General features: G+C 32.5%; 1 protein-coding gene across 3 annotated transcripts in view; it reads left to right on the top strand.

Moving 5' to 3' along the window:
* Positions 1-2,838: 2,838 nt before the first annotated feature.
* Ufd4 (ubiquitin fusion-degradation 4-like) overlaps positions 2,839-16,704 on the top strand; it is a 171,340-nt gene continuing 157,474 nt past the window's right edge. For 2 of the 3 annotated variants that reach the window (XM_071187447.2, XM_071187446.2), the window contains exon 1: positions 2,839-3,404. In XM_071187447.2, coding sequence (XP_071043548.2) covers positions 3,265-3,404 — 140 coding nt within the window. In that variant the 5' untranslated portion in view covers positions 2,839-3,264. The remainder of the gene's footprint in view (positions 3,405-16,704) is intronic. The other variant, XM_087155303.1, reaches the window with a different exon arrangement.

Raw genomic sequence — 16,704 nt, 5'->3', positions numbered from 1 at the left:
ATCAATGAAATATATTGCTCAGATTTTTCACATTTAATTTTCCCTCTAATTTGTTTCCGAATTCATAAATCATTTTCGTTAGTGTGAATGTAATAATTAAATCATGGTCATCATAATCACCCGAAATAATTTATGCAACTGTAACAAGAATTTAATGCGATGAAATAACTATTTTAAATGAATTAATAACTATTTTTAGTAATAATATCAAAATAATAAAACTGATTTGAAAATAATAAAACGACCAAAGTTCATGACTCCAACAGGTTGAGCTGGCTCCCCCCCCCCAGTCAGCGCATTTAACGCGAGTTATAAGCTAAATAGCTTCAAAATACACCGGAAACAGTAATCCGGAAGTATAGGCAGTAAAGAGCTTGCAGTGTACTCGATATTGTAGAAAACATCATCCACAGCCCATTGGGCATCTTTAGTGCAACGTAAATAAAAGTATCGTATCATGCCGTAAGTAATAAACAGAGCACTTTTACACAAATATTAGAAAAAAAAATAGCCGAAGAAGGTTAGGTAAGTACTTTATTTACGTCGCACTAGAGCTGCACAATGGGCTATTGGCGTTGGTCTGGGAAACATCCCCGAGGATGACCCGAAGACATGCCATCGCTGTTTTGATCCTCAGCAGAAGAGGTGGCTCCCCTGCTTTAGTAGCCCGACAACTTGCGCGAAGTCAAGCAGTTTACGGTAGAACGCAGAACAGTTTAGCAAGGACTGATACCACGCACCCTCGGTTCTTACGCAGGCTGATCCAAGAGGTCACCAACCTGCTTACTGACCGCACTCATTGATGTCTGACTTCGGTGTTCCGCTGTCTTTACGATTAGTCCACTGCGGGACAGCAGAAGAATGAATTACACTCAAAACATGGCACATATCTTATGTTTTATTTAAGTCCCGAAAATTATTTTCCTAAATTGATTTAAGACTCATGACCTTTAAGAATTTATAAATTAGAGAAAACTCTTATACCAGGTAAAAATTATGCATAAATGTAAACGAAAATCATAAGAATAAAACCTTCTGGAATATTAAGCCTGTTCAAACATCGCTTCGAAAACATAACATAGGTGGAGGGACGCATCGGAAGTTTTAAAAGTTTATTCTGGTTTCACTCAATATTCATTTCTACGATACTGCATCAGTAGTTTCTAATCTGAATGCTTGAAAACAAAACGCATCTAAAATTCCCTATGAAGCGAAATTCAATTTCAAAACGAGTCCCGCAGTCAAGCATCACTGGCTGCCATCATTGTGCGGGTGGGTGACCACTTGGATCAGTCTGAATAAGGATCGAGGGTGTGAGGTATTGGTCCTAGTTAAACTGTTCTACCGTAAAGTGCTCGACTTCGAGTGCAGGTCGTCGGGCTACCGAAGTGGGGGCCCCATCCCCTCTGCAGAGGATCAAAATTGCTATGGCATGTCTTCGGATCATCCTCAGGGATGTTTCCCTTAGGCTATACGACACGAGGCTAGTTGAAAGCAACTAGCGGTTTCGGTAAAGCCGAAACGTGCCATATGATGGTTGCCCGGTTGCTTTCAACTTGCAACTGAAGTTAAAACCTTTCAACTTTAGTGGAACAACCAGATTAGTTGAAACGTGTCATATAGTAGTTTCCGAATACTTTCAACCTTAACTAGCAACCATTTAGTAAACAAAATACACGTGCTGATTCTGACGCATCCTGAATTTTTATCTTTTAAATTTGAACTTGGTTTAATCTTCTAACTATGACTAGTTTTAAATGGAATTCTAGTGATATATGTATTTTTTTTTTGAAATTTTTCAAACGTATCCTTGTCTTTAGGACATAAATAACAAAGATTATGCGAATAAACTAATTTCCTATAAATTAATTTCCTCTGTGGAGATATTAAAAGTTACAAATTATTATTGAATTTTAAAAGTGAATAAAAAAAACTTGCATATTACTAATTACAAATGTTTAAATATTTGAAAATTCAAAATTATATAGCTCGAACGCTAAGCTTTTTAAACTCATTTTGACAGATTTTGATAGATATTTCTTTGACAGATATTTCCGAGTACTAATGAAATTTTGAAAGCAAACGAAAGAAATTATTTTGCTTTTAAATCACCTTTTTTCTGTTCTAGTTCTTCTTTCAGAACCTCAGCTATCAGCTCAACGCCTACTTCAAGTACATCGTCAATAATCGCTTCCATGATAATTAAAAGAGCTTTTAGCAATAAACTTTATTGAAAAATATAAGTTCTGGTATTGGACTGTTGTATACTATAATAACCCAATACCAGTGCCGTCCTATTCAGAGTTGGTTGAATAAGCGAAGGTTGTAACGTGTGATCACAAACGAGAAACCAAAAATCAGTTTCTTAACTTAGTTACACTGATCATTAAGACACGGTTCCCAGCAGATCACCGATGTCAAGCATCACTTGCTACGGTCAGTGTGCGGGTGGGTGACCACTTGGATCTGTCTGCGTAGGGACCGAGGGTGTGCGGTATTGGTCCTAGTTAAACTGCGCTACCGTAAAGTGCTCGACTTCGCGCGCAGGTCGTCGAGCTACCGAAGCGGGGGTGCCATCCCCTCCGCAGAGGATCAAAAATGTGATGGCATGTCTTCGGATCATCCTCCGGGATGTTTCCCAGACCGTCGCCAATAGCCCATTGTACAGCTCTAGTGCGACGTAAATTAACAACAATAACTTAGTTGCCTAGTGTCATCAGCACTAACCGTCACCAATAGGCCATTGTGCAGCTCTAGTGTGACGTAAATGAACAACAACAACCATTTCAAAACGGGCGATCTTTTCAGTTTGACATTTTTGTCTCTCGGCTATCTCGCGTGGCACAGCCTTTCCAGCAGTTGTGTCAGCTGTTTCCTTGTTTTGAAGAGCGAAACAAATACTTCAACTTAGATTAAAAATGATTATGTTTTTGTGCGAATTTTTCTGTGTCACGGTTCATTATGCATTAGTTTCGTTTGATTATGGCTTTGCTCACATGTTATTAAATGCATATGAAGGTTTTATTATGTTTTGAATAAATATAAGTGATGTTTTGTTTTCGTTCCTATGTTTTTAAAGTGGGGAACTATTGTGATGTAAAAGCTAAGCTGTCCAAGAAAGAAACAAAAAATGTTAAGGAATGACTGACATAAATATTAAAATAACAATCCAGGCAGCTATGAAAACTATCTTGAACTTTATGACAAATTCTTTAAAATTCTAGCAATATAAAATCTATTTTTAGTAATATAAAATCAAATAAAATGGCTGAAGTTGATCCAGAAACTTTGTTAGAATGGTTAAACATGGGGCAGGGAGATGAAAGAGACATGCAATTGATAGCTTTAGAACAATTATGCATGCTGTTATTAATGTCCGATAATGTTGATAGATGTTTTGAAAGGTAACTAAATTACTTTCGTTATAATTGTATAATTCCTGTTATTAAATTTCTTACCCGTGATTTCTACATTGTTTACTTTAACAACTGTCGTGATGTTTAAAATGTGTTGATATAAAAACTTTGCTTCAATAAATTTAGTATCTGAGGGTGAAACATCGCTTTGTAATTATGATATATTGTTTCATTATCTGACCATTCTTCGTAATGCAGTGAAAAAAAGCAATCAATATATCAATACTGAACTACACTACTAAAATCCTGCTGAAAACTGAAAGTAAGACATATACGACCACAACTAAAAGCTAAAAAAATCCATTTTCTAAATTTATTGCTATATTTTGTCCTTGGTGGTGGCTTTACCTTATTAGACTGAGCAAACTATGCTTTTAATTGTTCATCCATTCAAAATAAAGTATAACAGTATTCAGAATCATTTAGCATAATGCTGTTACTCCAGGTCAACATGTGATAGTAAAAATTTACCTCAATTATGCAATTTTCTTCATTACTTATCCCTTCAGATGGACCATAAAAAACCTCTTTCCACAGTATCTATATTAAAGATTCTCAGTATTGATACAGTTTTTATAGGTATGAAAAATACTTATTTAATACCCTGTATATTTTGTACTTATTAAAACTGAAACAATTACCATGATACTATTAGTGCCTATTACCCAACTAATTAAGCATTATTGGCGTCAATAATAACATGGCAATTTTTTAGTTTTCTCCTAAGCAAATTACTGCCATTAATTACAACCTTTTTGAGTGATGGGCTACTTGCATAGCAGGTTGACTAAGAAAGGGCCACACACATATTTATTATTTAATCATGTAAGTGGCAAATGTGATAATTTTTATATAAACGTTAGTGTTCTATCACTAAATTTTAATATAAAAAAATTAGCATACTTGCAGAAAATCAAATATTTTTAATTACTAGAATTCTTTAAAAAAAAAAAAAATTCATTAAAGAAACACTCATTTTCCAAAATAATTTTCCTTTTATCAATAAGTGATTTTGCATATATATGTATAAAAGGAAAAAAAAAGTGCTTAAATTTACAACGAAATCAGCACCAATAAAACTAGTCAGTTAGTAATTATTTAAATGCATGATCTGAAATTCGCATGTTGTTATAAGAAAACAACATTTTTAAAACCAGGAGGGACTGCATCGCCAATCATATTAAATGAGCCGGGATTTTATAATTGAAAAAAAAAACGAGTAAAAGGTAATTTGAATCTACAAAAATGGAAAAAATATTTCTTGTTGTTAAATGATTACTCAAATTGGAAATATGCGCATTGTATTTAAAATATTAGATTTTTTAAACCCATGCGGAATTTTGTTGCAGTAACTGTTGAAAAAGCGATCGAGGAACAAAATAGACTTACTATAGAATCTGTGCAAATTGAGCACATTAAAAAGTGATTACTCAAATTTGTAATGCAAATTTTTGAACTATTTTTTTTTAAGTAAAAAAATTCATTTTGTTCAGAAGCTCCACAGGCTGCACTCACAATCCGGCAGGCCATAGGTTGTGCATTCTTAGTCTATTAATTAAATTGTTAGATTTCTTAATTCTTAGATTTCTTAAATAGATTTATCCATTAATATTGCTTTTAGCATGTTTTTTTAAAAATGATTTCATGCAGTAATTATTACTAAAATGAACTAAGCATCAATAACATGGCTTTTTTTTAACATTTCCTCTAAGTGATTTCGTGCCATTTCTCTATTAATTTTGTATTATAGTAAGTAATTTTATTCATTTCATTTTGTACTTATTATTATTAAAATTAATTAGGCATCATTGGCGTCTTTAATAGTTTGATTTTTCAAGTCTCTCTTAAAGGAATTAGTACCAGTTCTCTATTAATTTTTCCTTTTAGTACACAGATTATATTTTAATTCAATTTGTACATATTGCCAAAATAGATTTAGCCTCAATGGAGTCAATAATAGTATGGCAATTTTTCATGGTTCTATTTAAAAAATAAATACCACTTCTTCCTTAATTTTGCGTACTGGAGCATAGTTTTATTAAATTATTATCTATTAACTAATTTAAAATACTGTAATTGGCATCAATTGATTGTTTTGATTTTTTCGTTTCTTCTATACAAATTAGTACTATTTCTTCATTACTTTCACTTAACTTATACATAACTTATTTTTTTCTTAAATTATTTTGATTTACAGATTCATGTTTTAAAAGTATAACTGTAAACAAAATAAGCAATTGGTTTCAAATAGCTTTAGAAATATTAATTCTGGGATGTAATCTGTCAATGCTGTCATGTTCATGCTGATCATTGAGTATCTGAAATAACAAATAAAAAATTATTAAATGTTTGTGGCGTAACTACCACCTCGATTTTTAAGCATCAGTTCACTACTATATAAGACATGCTAACTCGATTTAATCTTGAGGTACTTTTTGATAGAGGAAATTTGGCTTAGTCGAACGTTCTTTCCCCACATTAGAGACCTGCTTATGTGATATGAACTCGTTTACATCGAAAGTAACGCCCACTTCGATGAATGGTCTTCATTGAACAGTTGATTTGTTATTTGTGACTGTGTTATCATCTTCCTCATGCTGTTGTTTCTCAGTCTCATTTACACATTATGGGATCTTGCACACGCTCGACTGCTTATAGCAACACAGGAGAGATCACATACACAACCGTGAACTTATTACAGCTCTTACCACAAGTGTTCAAAATCCGGTGAACTTAACACAGCTTTCCTGGTCTTTCGCGAATACATTGGATTCTATCTGTGATAAAATTCAGGTGGGGAAGTATTGCGGCATAACTGCCATTACGTATATTAAACATTAATTCATTAATATATATGACATGCTAACTCAATTCCGTCTTAGAGTACGTTTTGATAGATGACGGTAGACATTGTCGATAACTCTTTTCCCCACGTATTAAAGAACGTGCAAAATAATCTTTCTTTAATTAAAGATCTAAAATAATATCCCTGATGTAATCTTTAAAATATTTGAAAGAAAGAAAATCATTTGCAGAAGTCTCATTTTTATCAATGGTGAGCCAGTAAAAGAATTCTAATTTTCAAATGTCTCTCCCAAACCACCTAACAGAAAGATTTTAAGGATTGGTGACTGAAATGGCCCTTTCTGCCACTGTTCAAATTTCAAGTCACTAGTTAAAATGGAGCACTCACATTAACTAACTCTTGATTTTATTGTTATAGATTATAATAGTTTCACTATTAGTTTATTTTTTCATACTAATTGTTAATATTAGTAAATTTTTTTTTGTCAAAGTTGGTTATAATTGAAGAGCATAGTGGAAGAACCGGCTAAGTGACAGTTTAGTGATTTTTAGTAAATTACCGCTGAAGTTTATATGTTCCTCCTTTTTTTTGTTTAATCTTTATGTTTTTAGTTTGTTTGTAAGAGCATAACTCACAAAATTTTTAGGGGTTGATTTTTTTGACTCTCTTATATAAAATAAGATTTTGATTTTTGCCAGTACCATTTGCTTGTTTTCACCGATGATTTTTAATGTTTTTAATCGAATTTAATTTTGTTTGAAAAGACAAAATAAATATAATTAGGCTTATATTCATAACTAGGGGGCAGAGCCCCCTGCTCGGCCAACCTCCAATAATTGCTTCGCAATTAATTTCTGTTTGCTTCGCAAGCAAAAGTTAAGAAACTCTCTATAATATAAAAAATTGACTTATAATTTTAAATAAAAGTCTATATACTCACTATCAATCAAAAATAATGTCAGTCAAAAATTCTGACTAAATCAATTCAAAGTGTAATACATTGCAGATTTAAAGAAAAATACTTTATACATTGTAAAATGATAAAAATTAAAAAAAAAAAAAGAAAAAATACTATGTAATAAATTTTTTTTACATTTCACAAAACTTCTTTGAATACAACATTTCTTACTGCATAACTGATTGGATAATAATCAAAATTAAAAAAAATACTTTAATGCATTACTATATACAATGCTGTATATATCTGAAAATGCTGTATATATTTGATGTATATACAGTCAATTCGCTATAACTCGAAGTACGATAACTCGAATATTACTATAACTCGATTTTTTTATGAGGTCCCGACCCTTTTATCTTCAATTTCATGTTAATTATTCTCGATTACTCGAATTTTACTCCCTTTAACTCGATTTTTTTTTGGGATCTTTTAAAGCAAGAAAAAAAACCTAGGAGCTGATATCTTGCCCCTTCCTTTGCAACACACACACAATGCCTTTCGCACTCTTCATGGAGAAGCTAAAGCTGTCCCTCTTGAAGTATGTGAACAGTGGTTAAATGAAACGTTACCAAATTTACTTCAAGGATACAGTGAAAAGGATGAGTGATGTTTTCATTATTGATGAAATGGGTTTATTTTTTAAATGTCTTCCAAATAAGACTATGATGTTTAAGGATGAAAACTGCTCAGGGGGTAAAATGAGCGAAGAACGTTTGACTGTCCTAGTTGGAGGAAATGCGTCTGGGACAGAGAAATTGCCCTTACTTGTTATCGTTATCCATGATCCGAAATCCCCGATGTTTCAAAAATTTAAAAACGTGTCCTTTGAATTACAAGTCTAACAAAAAGTTTTGGATGACATCAGTTTTATTTGAAGACTATGTAGGAAAATTTGATCGGAAATTCTTCGCTAAAAAAAGAAAAGTGATACTCTTTATGGATAAATGCACAGCGCATAATGATCTACCTAATTTGAAAGCAGTAAACTTGCAGTTTCTCCCGCCAAACACAACAGCAAAGTTGCAGCCGATGGACTAGGGTATCATAAAGTGCTTCAAACAGTCTTATCGTAAATGGCTTGTCAGAAAATTTATCTTAAATATTGTAAGCATTTAGAAGTTTTGTAATTAATAAGCATTAATTAAATAATCTGACAATATTTTGAAAGTCAAAAACCGAAACTAATGGTAAGTCGAACTTCCGATATGTCGAAGTTTTTCGTCAGTCCTATCAGATTCGAGTTATCGCAAATTCACTGTATTTACAAAACTGTATATATATACAAAGCTGTATATATTTGAAAATGACCAAAATTAAAAAAAAAAATACTATCTATACACATTTTTTTCATTTCACAAAGCTTTTTTGAATACAACATTTCTTATAGCCACTTTCTCCATCTCATTACGTGAACCAATTATTTTCACTTTTGAACCTGATTTGGTTCGACATCTAGATAGAGCAACATATAATTGTCCATGACCAAAAATCGGACAATTCTGATCAATAAAAAGACCAACTCTGCTAATTGTCTGGCTCTGTGATTTGTTAATTGTCATCGCAAAGGCCAATTGAGCGGGAAACTGCGTGCGATGGTGAACAAATGAAAATTCGTTACTATCTTTAGTGTTTAAGGTAATCCTTGGGATGCATGCAGTGTTTCATGCCTTATCACCAGTCATAATAGTTCAAAATAAAGCTGATTTAGTAATCTTTTGCACTATTAATCGCAAGGTTGGCAAGTTTCTGCCGAGGTGGTTAAAACCACTGGTAAAAACCGGTTAAAACTGGCATGGCAGAAGCCCTTTTCTGCCACATTTGTGGCAGAAAAGGGTACTGAGAAAAGGGTACTTCCAGTAAGTACTGAGATTGACATACAATGGATAATTCACAGAAAAAACAATTAAATGTTAAACAAAATACAATTTATTTACAAAACCACCATCTTGGCAGCCTCCCAGTCATTCTTACTACAAGTAGTTGTGGTAATAATATGTAGATGTTTGTTTTCCACAGGATGAGATCCAGGGAAGTGTGCTTCAAGTAGTTCTCCAAGAGCCTCTTTCCCTGATTCACTGTACCCTCCGTTTGTAAGACGGATGGCATTTAAACTGCAATTAAAGTCTTTAGTAAGAATTTTTGCAATCTTTGCGGTGGCAGAAATAGTGTTAATACCATCGCAGAAAGTCTGCCATGACAGGGTTGCCACTCTACATGGAGAACAGGGAAAACCTGGAAAATACAGGGAATTTGAAAATCACCTAAAATAACAGGGAAAATGCAGGGAATTTTGATTTTTTCCTTGCAAACTGGGAAAATACAGGGAATTTTGTTTCTTATTTTTGTCTTTTAAAAAATGGTACCCACTCAAAGTGTAATCTATGGATATTTAGCCATGATATTTCAGCTATACTAAACTATTTCACTTACTATAACATTATTTAAGTATGTTCAGCTGTTTTCCCACCAATTAAAACTAATAAATATAGTTAGCCCTATATAGCTCACAAAAGAGCACAGTAATTGTTGTTTCCTTTTAATATATTGTGTATAATAGTACAGGGAAAACACAGGGAATTTTTTTTCCAGATTTGAGTGGCAACCCTGCATGAGCGACGTTTAGATGCTCTGATAGCCTTAATATAGGCAGTTAGAGCGTTTCTGTTGGACTGCCATTCTCCAGATTTCTTTGCTCTTAAATAATTTCCTACATTTCTTACGTAATTTACTAAGCTCAGAAGACCACCAAGGAACACGCCTTGGGGAGCTAGTCAACGTAATATGACATGAAATATGATACGAATCGAGTATGATCTGTTGCACTTGGACAACAGTCCACTCCACATCATTAACATTATTGTACTTACCAGAGAAGCTCCCAATCTTCCTCTCCAGAGCTGCTCTAAAGGAACCCCAATCAGCTGTTCTGGGGTTCCTCCTTATTACCTTCAGTCCTGAGAGGCCTTTAATAGAAAAAGTAATTAATTGGTGATCTGAAGCAGTAACTACTCCAGATATCTTCCAATCAGTAATGTAATCTACGGAAATAGAATTACATAAAGTGAGGTCAATGACTTCCCTTCTGTTACAAGTAACAAAGGTAGGTTCATTGCCTTTATTAAGCACATACAAATTAAAATATAAGATATGTTCCATAAGTACATCCCCCCACTGATTACAATTACTGCTACCCCACACTGTGTGGTGAACATTTGCATCACAGCCGAAGATGAATCTACAGCTTGAACTACAGTGGCCAATTAAAGCTCTAGTAATATCAGCTAATGGGTCCTTCTCCTCATACGGGAGATAGGCTGAAACTGTGATAAAGGCAGAGATAGTCTCATTGTCATAGAGTTTTAGCTTTACAGCAACTAAATCCCTGTTAAGAAAGTTAACAAGGTTTAGGACATTTAGATTAGACCTAGCCACTATGCAGGTCCTGGGAAGGTCACAACGGGTATCATAAAAGATATTAAAACCTTTAACATTGAGACCCATTATTCTACCCTTTAGGGTCCAAGGCTCTTGTAAAAGAGCAATATCTAGTTCTCCATCATTTAACCTCCATCATTTAAGGCTAGAGGCAGCAATGCTATGATGGAGATTAATTTGACCAACCTTAATTGTATCCACAATTGGTTGTTGTTCCAGTCCAGCTCTAAACAGTTCAAGATATGCTCAGGTGATGCCTGGTTTTGTTGGCATTTAGGGCAAAGAGGAAAGATCTTTTGATTGGCGGAAAATGTGACACTTTTCAGGTGTCCACTGGCCAGTTGGGATAAGCAAGTGTTGGTCAGCCTGTCACCAGGAAGAGATAGAGAGAGTCCTGGTCTTTTTGCTTTATACCAGTAGTGAAAAGGAGGAAGCATCCACTTTTGTTTGTTCTGGGCCTTTTGCCTTGCGAAAAGTTCAAGGTATGTAAGCTCCAAGGTGGAGGGGATTTTTTTTTTTTAAAATTACGCCCGTCATCGTCTTCTCAGACATAAGGCGTCTTGCAGTCCAATACAATACTGAAGTAGCTCCAGAAGGTGAGAGGGCACAGAAGTCATTAGAGGAACGAATGTCAAGAAGAGAGGGGCAATCAAATAATTGCTCCCCAGTCATAGACGAAGTGTTACAGAGCACACAAAGAGGTGAATTGACCAAGTTAATTTTAAATAAATGGGCCTGCAAGTAGTCATGTCCGGTAATTAATCTAAGGCAAGCAACTCCCTCAGCTCTGGGAAGGAGGGAAGGGTGAGAGCGCTGCTGGTCATCAAGAAGGCTAGCCCAGGAGTTCCATCAGCTAAGCTAAGTAAGGGGACTGGATGGTCTAGTCCCTTCTTTGCAAGAGTGTCAGCCAACTCGTTTCCGTGGATATCGACGTGGGACGGAATCCATTAAAAGTGGACTTCATGCTGCTGGGAAATGAGCTTCACTTTTTGCAAGATCGAAAAACTGGTTTTATCTCCAATGAGGGCCCAATTTTTGAGGTGTTGAATTGAGCTACGTCTGTCGGATAGTATCCAAGTATTTCCAAAGTGCTCTTAACTTAAGATTTTCAAATAACTTAAGATTTTCAAAATATTTCACTAAATTAGCTTGCCTTCTAAAGTTAAGAGGTTGCAGATGAGTGAACAATTGGTTAGTAGCATGAGTGAAACCAGAATTGCACCTACCTAATCTGGTTATTATTAGAACACATATCTTCTTTTAACAGCTCTAATGCTTCATCAACACCAAGCATAGAAGCTGGTGAGTCAGGTCGTAAGGTTACGTCTGACTCGGAGTCCAACCCTAGCTCTGAAAAATCAAGAGCCCCAATTGAACTTACCTTGGAGTCAGGGGAATTAGCCTTCCAAGGTTCATCCTCCTGATCCATTTCCTCCTGGTCATCAGATCAACAGAGAGGACATTTGATGTTGTTGAAGCCTCAACTGCTTTTTTCCTGTTAGGATCGTGGATAATCTTGAAGACATCGCGATCCACTCCAGTGAGTGCACAAAAATTTGCTCTCGCAATAGCTTCCACGTCTTCAGGCTCCACCTCAAAGATCCATCTAGAGGTGCCCGGTCTCGCAGCACTTTGCAGAACCCTCCACCCCATAGACTTCAACCCTGGGTTAAGTCTCTGAAGACGCCACAAAAAGGTGCCCTGATCAGAGAATTACTCAGGGCCGGATTAAGACCTCTTAAGGCCCTAAGCACTGAAAATATTTTGGTGCCCCCTCTAGCAATTAAAAATATATCTACTATTAAGTCAAGTGTTAATTCAAAATATAAAATCAAAATTTTTTTGAAAGAAAATATTTAGTCAAATTAAAACAAAAAAATTTAAATATAATCAATTGAAAACTTTTCAATCAATAGAAAAATAAATAACTTCTGTTTGTGTATATGTACAATGTGCGAAAAAGCTAACACTCTGAGTGACTTATGATGGAAAGTTTTAATCTTTATATACTAAGACTCAAAATACTTTAAATGAGAAAATCAGACACGTACTTTTTCTAAAAAAAAGCATGCCTTTTTTTCAATTGATTCGAATTTCTTGAGTCTCGAAATAAATAGCTCTATTTCGAGAATTTTTAAAACGAACTAAAAAATTTAGCACCCAATAATAAAATTTATTTACCTAAAAATAGTTCTGTGTCAAAAATACTTTTTAGAAAGTATTAATTATTTTATATTTTATTTATTAAGAGAATAGTCGAAAGAGCTCTAAATTGAAAATTTAACAAATGTTATTTTAAATGACAAAATACAAAATTTAATGTGTACTAAATCAGTCAAATACAATTGAATTATTCAATTTCAAAAAAGTTATATATTTAACATTTAATTTCTCAAGAACTATTCGACAGATTTCGTTCAAATTTTGTATTTTACCATTTAAATTAATATTCTTTAAAATTATATAAAAATTTGTATATTTTTAAATTTAAAATTGTTCCAACTTTAATAATAAATAATTTTTAAAAAAAACTATTTTTGACAGGGAATTATTTTTAGGTAAATGAATTTCATCATTAGGTGCAAAAATTTTTCAATTCGGAGCAAATATTAGGTGCAAAAAATTATATAATTTTTAATACCTAATTTTAATTTTATTTTTACATTTAAGTTCAATTTTTTATTATTAAAATGTAATAATGGTTTAGAAAAATTAAACTCTTCACTTATTCAGACATAATCAATGTTGATGGATGAATAATAATTATTGATAAAATTTTTGAAGGGTTTAGCTACAATCTGAAGCAATATAAGCTTTACACTATTACAGCATGCTTTCAAAAGCAATAATTTAGAATAATGTTTTAGTACAATAAACTTTTTTTGTGCATTCACATAGGATTTTACCATTTTTTTTTCCTTTCATGAAATTTATTTTTCTTCTTATATTTCTGTAAGAATGTCATAAAATTTTTTAGAGTCATAAAGAATAGTTTTATCTGTTGCTTATAATTTTTATTTACAAGAAATGACTTTGTTAAAATAAGGATAAATTATCGATACTATAATTTCAATAGCCTATTGAAATATTAACTATTTTAAATATTAAAATTATGAAACTTAATTACGAATTGCAAATAAACTTTTAAGTTTTTAAGAAAAGATTGCTAGTTATTTTACATATGATACATTAAATGTTAAATGATACACTATATGTTAAAATAACCAACTTTGAAATACCTTCTACTAGATCTTAGTACACATTTTAACACAAAAAGAAGAAAAAGAACTTTTGAATTTAAAATTTTGGTACAGGCAAAGATGATAAAAGAAATATTTTGAAAATAAATATTTTCTAAGTGGAGGTACATCAAAGTTAACCATTTTAACAAGGCTATTTATCAAACACCTGACTTTAGCTTTTCTTAAAAACAAATTAGTGATTTCGTTTGAACAAAATTAAACTTATATTTCATTAATCTGCCTTTAAAAACCTGTTCAAATTTTAATAATTAAAATTATTTGCCCAATGAAATGGAAGATTCCTCAAGTATTGTTTATAAAAACATTTTCATTTTCAATAAACATTGGGGAAAAGGAAGATGAACCAATTTAAATAGAATAAATGGTTACCTACGTCAAATCTAAATTTTCTGCACGAGTCTTGTTCCTCTTTATATGACCGTTTCCCGAAACTTTTCTTTTAAAATAGTCACACAAATCAAATAGTAAAATAATAGATAGAGTTAAATAAAAAGTAAACAATGCGAAAAAATACTGTAAGCTAAGGTGTAAAGTGTTTACCAAAATGTTTAATTTGTGTGTAAATACGGGAAATCAGTTACTGATTGTAGCTTAAATAATGTTATTGGTTTAAAATTATGTCAATCAAGAAACTTTTCTTTTTCTTGACCTCCCACTTTCTTCAATCTTAAGTCACAATTATCTCTACCCCCCCCCCTCGAAAGGACAGCAATTTGAATTTTCTGAGATATGGACCCTTTTCTCTAAAAAAAAGGAAGGGGCAATGAGTCACCTATAGGATGCTTAAAGATATCTGAGATGAAAGGATGTTCTCTGTCTGTGGCAAATCAATTGGTTGCACTTGTCTTGACCTTAAAGTGGTACTTCTCAGAAAATTTAGCTTTGTATTCTAACACATATGTTGGTGACAATCACAGTGGTCCTTTTGAGGAGCCTCTGAATTCATGTAATCGAATGCTGGCAATATACATCTTTTGTTGTTATACGGCGGGATTGTTAGTTACACGCAGAAAGCAAGATCAGGTTAAATTGGACCACGTTTCCCAGCAGTCTGGCGCTTATAATAAAATAACAGGAACAACAATATTTTCCCCACTCGTTTATACAGAATGACCAATTTTTATTTTAAGAAAAAGTTAAATGGACAATGGAAATACATGAATTAATTATTTATTTATTTCAATTTAATATACACACGAGCTACAAGTAAAAATTAAGCACAACTATTAAATTTATTTTTAGTGACAGAAATAATATTTTTATTTTCAAAATATTTACATGTTCAAATTATCTTAATAAAAGTTGATGAAATTATATATATATTCTCAATAATAATTTTGATTGGCTCAAACTTTAATCATTATCATTAAGGATTTCCTTTATTAGTTATTAAACATATTTTTAAATTCAATTAATAAAAATATATTTCCTAAATTTATTTTTAATTTATGTTTAATGTTCTATTTATTTTTAATTTGAAATTTTCGGTACTTTTCTTAGTTCTTAATTATAATTATACAAATTTCGTTATAAGATGTACAAAATATAGTTTACTTGTACTAAATCCAATTCAATGATTGAAAATTTGATTTTATTGCTACTTATTTCTTACATTTGCTTTTAAAATTAAATCAGTTTAAATGGGTACTCTTTTTAACGAATTTTTCACAGTCAACGAACATCCAGTTCACATTGTGAATTTACGCATCTTTTGTGCTCAACTTTTATATTATTTGTATTTATACAAGACTCTAAGGACTAAGGAACCTGTAATTCTTTCCTTATTAAAAGACTAGCTGCTTGCATTCATATTACATAGTATATATTTTAAATCTTAAAACTAATTTCAATATTCGATATATATAGATAAAAAAAATCATAAGTGATACGAAGTGTGTGGTCATATTTTCTGAAATTTAACCTCTCCTCCACAAAGAAATTTCGAAAAATGATACTTACTCAGCTCCTTTTTCTTAATTTAGTGAATAAAAAAAAATTTTTGACGTAAAATTTTGAAATAAATTTTTAGAACACAACCTTTACATAATTAGATAACTTCTTTTTCCAGTTGCAATGAAAATATAATTAAAAATATAGTATAAGCAAATATTTTTAAAAAATGTGCAGCCCATAAAAACAAACACATGCATAACACAGTTTTTTTTCACATCAAAAATCACATTTTTTGCATCATCAAATCATTGCATCAACATTTTGTAAATCAAATTTTTTTACATAAAAAATCAAATTGTGGAAGTGTTAACGAAAAATATTCTGTAAACATGAATCGTAGCAGTATATTATAGAATCATTGTAATGGATAAATAAATAGAGCTTTTATCGCATAGAAATTCACTATCTAATTTAATTTCATTATAAGACCAAAAATCTTTGATATATAACATCTTTCTTTTTTTTTCTTTTATTATGTAAAATTTCGTACTTAGAAATGCTTGTTATCTACTATTAAAATGGAAGCTCAAAATAATAAATTTCTAAGTGTTTCGAAGAAAAAAATTATGTACTGCAAACTTTAGTTAGACTTTGTGGTGCCCCCCTATCCTCTGGTGCCCTAAGCACGTGCTTAGTGTGCTTAATGGTTAATCCGGCTTTGGAATTACTCTCTGGTCTTAAAGGCTACCTTCACAGGCCTTGGTAGCTCGTCAGCACTTATGACTTTGAGCATGCGGTTGCCCAAGGCTTTGCCGTTAAAGTGGCACCTGCTCCACCCAACTGTGATTTCGTTGCACTGTAATACCAACGCTCCTCTTTGGAGGTGGTTACTGTAGATGTCAGGCAGTATTTCGCCACAAGGAATGGCGT

The sequence above is a fragment of the Parasteatoda tepidariorum genome, chromosome 11, assembly GCF_982258835.1.
Source record: "Parasteatoda tepidariorum strain Cologne lab strain chromosome 11, Ptep-v5.0, whole genome shotgun sequence".
NCBI classification, from domain to species: Eukaryota; Metazoa; Arthropoda; class Arachnida; order Araneae; family Theridiidae; genus Parasteatoda; species Parasteatoda tepidariorum.
The sequence above is the reverse complement of the archived record's forward strand: the minus strand, read 5'-3'. Positions and strand labels throughout refer to the sequence as shown.